The 5,272-nt window shown below is 42.6% G+C and overlaps 1 protein-coding gene across 1 annotated transcript in view; it reads right to left on the bottom strand.

Annotated features, from left to right (window-relative positions):
- Positions 1-5,047, bottom strand: part of f11r.1 (F11 receptor, tandem duplicate 1) — an 11,446-nt gene extending 6,399 nt beyond the window's left edge. Inside the window, exons 1-6 of the mRNA XM_031856867.1 lie at positions 4,887-5,047; positions 4,657-4,770; positions 1,868-1,927; positions 1,010-1,126; positions 474-623; positions 154-356 (exon numbers count right to left, since the gene is read on the bottom strand). Of these exons, the coding sequence (XP_031712727.1) occupies positions 154-356; positions 474-623; positions 1,010-1,126; positions 1,868-1,927; positions 4,657-4,708 (582 nt within the window). The 5' untranslated portion in view covers positions 4,709-4,770; positions 4,887-5,047. The remainder of the gene's footprint in view (positions 1-153; positions 357-473; positions 624-1,009; positions 1,127-1,867; positions 1,928-4,656; positions 4,771-4,886) is intronic.
- Positions 5,048-5,272: the final 225 nt, after the last annotated feature.

Raw genomic sequence — 5,272 nt, 5'->3', positions numbered from 1 at the left:
ACCAAGCTTACCTGCCACGACAGCGTCGGCTCGCCTCCGTCCCAATATATGTTTTTTTATGTTTGTGTATATATATTTATATTTAATTTTAAAGACCAAGGGGACAGTAACTGTCACAGCAGAGATGGTGCAAAGTAATAGGTTGTAGCTGACCAGGTTGCCGGTATCCGTGTTTAGCTTGTAGGTTGCATTTTTGAAGGCAGCAATCTTGCTGGGTTCAGAGGGCAGGAGGACGCCATCTTTGAACCACTTGTATTGGGACGGAGGCGAGCCGACGCTGTCGTGGCAGGTAAGCTTGGTTGTCCTGCCCGTGGTCACCGAGGTGGGGACCCGTGATAGGGGCACAGCTGGAGGCACTGTGGGACATGGCATTGAGTTTTCAACGGGTCTCTACATGTGCAGTAATACACAAACCTCCATAACAGTACACAAACGTATATTTTATGGCAGGACCACGAGTCTGGGATCCTTACCCAGAACAGTCATCTTCACCCTGACCTCCCCAAACTGGCTAGTACTGGTGCTGCTGGACACCTCGCAGTCGTACACTCCGTTGTCCTCACGGGTCACTTTGGAGAATCTCAGATTACTACCGTACATCGTCACCCGTTTGGAATATGGCGCTGTGGAGGAGCGTTCAAAATATTCAAAATATGTATGCATGGGCAGTGCCTCCATGGATACTGGGTTGGACAGGGAAGGAATCTAGGAGATAGAGACTTTTTTCTTCTTCTTCTACACCTCAGGAGTTACGGGCAAAAAAACTAAAAGGCATTATAAAAAGGTGCCGCTGCTGTTGGTGCTGTGTTACTAACACTGATAAGTTCTGTCTTTATCCAACTTCACACCAAAGGTCATTACAATCTTTTAAATTAGTTTTCTCAATATTATTCTAACAGAGAGACAGGCAAACAGGATACAAATCTAAAAGTTCTTTGTGGAAAAAAACAAAGACATTCATCAACATGCTACAGAAGGAGGCAAATAACAAGATTGTGCATCTACTTACTTGTTGGTGCCCCATTAAAAATCACATACACCTGTGAGCCTTTCAGGTTCTTAAACTTCCACTCGACTCTGGCGTTTGAACCGAAGTCGGCTGAATGCGAGCATGAGAGGTCAGTCCCTGAAATAACGTCACATCCAAAATGAACACACGACTATACTGTGAAGGTTTTCACTTCAATTGTGTAACATGAAATAAAATTTTAAAAAGAATTGTTACAAAAAATAAAATTCTGAAACTATTTTTCCATCTTATATTTGTGCATTTACTGCATGTTTCTTAAAATAACTTCTCACTAAACACTCATAATCACAAGCATTCTTTACTCCAGTGGGAAGATATCTGAAGGACACTACAGCACTACTGCTCAGCTATGTGGATACGTCTCTGCATCAGTATGCAGCACAAACACAGGAAACCCAATCAATAGGAAAAAACATCAAAACATTGGAATTTACGCATCTTAAAATTACACAGTTTATACAAGGTGTTACAAAGACATGCATGCATGCCGTGGGTGCACTAGCTAACGTTGTTTAACTCTGGTGTTTCACAGGCTTTAAAAAGATGATATGAATGTTGCAGGCAAGTTACAATATAGCAGCAGAGCCTATGCAGTCGCCGTAGCTGTAGCTCCCTACTACCTGTTCTCAATTCTGTTCTCCTTTTAAAGCAACACACAGAGAGAATAAAAGGCCGTGAGCAGGATTACTGCACGGCCATAGACTCCTATTGAGTGACAAGACAAAGCCAACCTTCCCAGCTTCGCTCTTTCAAACAGAGCTAATGACTTTGGGACACGTAATTACGGCATACAATGGCTTCTCTACATTCAAATCATTTCTGATTTTCAGGACTCACCGTCATTCTCTTTCACCCGCACATCTGCGTTGCTGGTGGTGACTGTAAAGCCACTTACACCTGGACACACACACACACACACACACACACACACACACACACACAGTACAAGAAAACATGCAATTAGACTAGGCAATTAAAAGACAAACGTGTATTCTGCAAGCAGGAAAATCCTGAATGTTAAAGTGGAATTGACACGAGAACAGCTGGAAGCCGGTGTTTTTGATGTCCGATTGAGGAGGAAGATAAAAGCGCGCTGTGTTGTAAGATTCCCGAGCACATGAAGCTGCAGCAGACATGAGGACTGAGGCAGTTAGGATGGAGAGCAGCATCAGTTCCCATGAGAGAATAACATCTGAGCTCTGCTCGGAAAAGTGGAGTCGCGTACACTCGTCGACTGCATTGAAGAGGTTCGTGTCAAAAGAGGATTGACAGGAGAAAGAATATTTCCAGTACTACTTAACAGGAAACTGTTTTAATAATCAGTTGTTTTTTAAATGCCAAAGATTTACTGGTTCCACCTGTAAAATGTAAATATGTACTAGATTTCTTCATCTTCTATGATGGTAAACTGAATATCTGAATGAATAACTATTTAAACTCTTAGTTTTGAACAGTTTGTTGGATAAAATGAGCAGCTTGAATGAATCAATTTGCCAATAAAAAACGACTGTTTTTATTCATTTCTGACGTTTTATAAACTCTTTAGGACTTTAGGAAACAATGGGCAGGTGAATGAATATTAAAATAGTGAGCAGCAGCATGACACAATATAACTGCATTGGTGTTCATTAGGGTAAAAAGACCCAGCACTGCATTACCAATAACTGAAAAACTGAAATAGTTCAGACGCCAACCGCATAACATCACGGTAAAGATCACACCCGCCTGTCAAACACTCGGAGCGTGCTCACAAGCCGTCAGGGCGTGGAGGAAAATAAAATAGCCTCATTCCTGTCCGCTGAGCCAGAAAACTTCCGGTGAAACTGTCAACGGTCAGCCTGAAACTGGGTATTTTCAGTCACGGCAGTAGTGCTACAACAGAGACACGACGAACTACATTATTAATACTTACAGTCACATAATATATACATTATTGCAACACTTCTCTTTACACCGCACTGCCATTATTCTAAGTGTTGGGAGTTACACCTTTTGACTACTACTGCATTGTTGTCCGACGAGCTTTAACTACAGGGAAGAGCAGCAGGAGCCAGTTAATCATCTACTGTGTGCAAAGTCATTCATTGCACACGTCACACACATTTACTACAAAAGGAACATATTTAAAAATAGTTTAAATGAATACGAGTATCCACATCATGCGTACTTTCTGATAACTGGTTTTATTGTGGCTACTTAAATGGCGTTCAGGCGTCCTTGACACCCTGCAGACGTTTCTCACAGGCCGTCCCAGCTGAGAGAAGGCCACACAGTCAGTTTTGGTTCAGAGATAAGCTTCCAGTGTGAAATGAAACCAGAGCACTCCGGGACTTCTTTGTTTGCATACTTTGCGAGTTTCAGGGTTGGGGGGGGGGGGAACCCAATTACAAGCACGGAAGTGAATTCTTCTGCTCAGTGCAACAATCTTACAGCCTTCGGGTCCATTTCATACAGTGGAATGTGTGCTGCAGATGCACTGATGGAAGGAATACTTAATCAAAACACACTGGGCCTGTTAACTAGTCAAAGAGCCCTATGATGTCAGTCACTTGTGCAAAAATGCTTGTTATTAAAACGTGTTTTGAGCTAGCACACGTGAACTTATTATACTGTAGATTTCATGATGTTCATGAAAACCGCAACGCTCTTACAAGTCAGGAAGGTGAATGCAATGCTGCAAGTTGATAGATAGCTACAACATAGTTATGTTGTAAAGAATTAGTGTGTAATATTTAAAAAGTACAGTGTTATCAATAACCAGGACCTGATTTAGAGGCTACTCACTGGAAATAATGGTCCATCCACCCACAAAGAAAATAATGCAAATACCATGATCATGTGATGAGTGGCAGCTTGATATGTGAACACAGAAAATATCTCACAAATTCAGAGAGAGCATGAGTTTAACTGAGACACAAATGTATGAAGCTACTGCGCTAATAAGTGAGTGGGACACTAACACACACACACACACACACACACACACAGACAGACAGTACTATATGATTCTTAATAGAATGCAGTGGAAATCCACTCTTCAGTGAGCTCATCATTGATCCAACAGTGGCCCTGTCTACCTCTATGTGTGTAAGGCCATCAATGACATGAATGTGGAAGCGCATGCATTTGTAGAGCACTCTTCCTGAGGTTATGATGAACTTACAATATGACTACACAGGAGGAACTACTACATCTCGTCTTTTCACAGCTTCCCCATTTTAGTGAGTTCAGGACAGAAGCAGGCCTACCGTTTCTGCTCTATTGCGGTCATTTTATATTAAAGAGGCATTATACAAAACAATGTAAAAAAAAAAAAAAAAAAGGAAATCTCCTGCAAATTGTAGGCTTCAAAAGAGAACCCATTACATGCTCACTAAAGTCAACTTCACCGTGTCATCCTGAGCCGAGGACAACAGGCCACCATTTGGTTTGCAGGACCAGGCCCGAGATTAATTTGAGAATGATTAGACAACAACAACGCTCCCAACATTTCGTGTAACGTTCAGGGACACCATATCCACTACTACTGCTGCTGCTGTTGTCGTTTAGTTAGACTGTGCAACAATTACTTTTAATCGTTGACTTTCTTTAAACTTAAAAAAATGTTTCGCCCCGAATCAACTCACCTGTCGCTGCGGTGAAGAACAAAGCCACCGAAACCAACCAGCTGACAAGCATGTTGACCAGTTTGGTGCTTTCTTTTTCCTGCTACACGACGACGTCCCTTCTTAACTTTACTCCTGGAAAAAGGGGCACAGAAATTCCCGAAAAGACTTCCTTGTGCCGAACAAAAAACCGAGTGACTGTAGTTCCCAAATATGAGTTCACCGTGTCGACGTTTCTTGTCTGCGCTCACCTGAAGGAGTCCGCCCCTGGTGACAACGAGCTCGGTGACTTCCGGTAACAGGATCCTCTCAGGTGCCTTCGTGACGACAGAGTGGAAAGACAGGTTTGAGAGCACACTAGACCAGAGCTAGAAAGCACATTCACATGGAGAGAAAACTGTGGCAATCCGGTCGTTTATTAGCCAGATCATATTTACACAGACACGGGACTGGTTGGGTTCAGGTCTTTGAACCGTCCACCATCTGTGACACACAGATTGAAAATGTTCGTGTGTTAAATCTCCTTCAGTTCTTGTCTTTGGCCTCGGAAAAACACGTTTTCTATCGTGTGCACACGCCACGCAATGTAGCACACTGAGATATCACAGCAGAAGTTAAACTGGTGTGCTGCAAGAAG

This window comes from Anarrhichthys ocellatus, unplaced genomic scaffold (genome assembly GCF_004355925.1).
Source record: "Anarrhichthys ocellatus isolate YVR2014 unplaced genomic scaffold, GSC_Weel_1.0 scaffold18, whole genome shotgun sequence".
Classification (NCBI taxonomy): domain Eukaryota; kingdom Metazoa; phylum Chordata; class Actinopteri; order Perciformes; family Anarhichadidae; genus Anarrhichthys; species Anarrhichthys ocellatus.
Note: the sequence above shows the minus strand (reverse complement) of the source record. Positions and strands in the feature narration are given on the sequence as shown.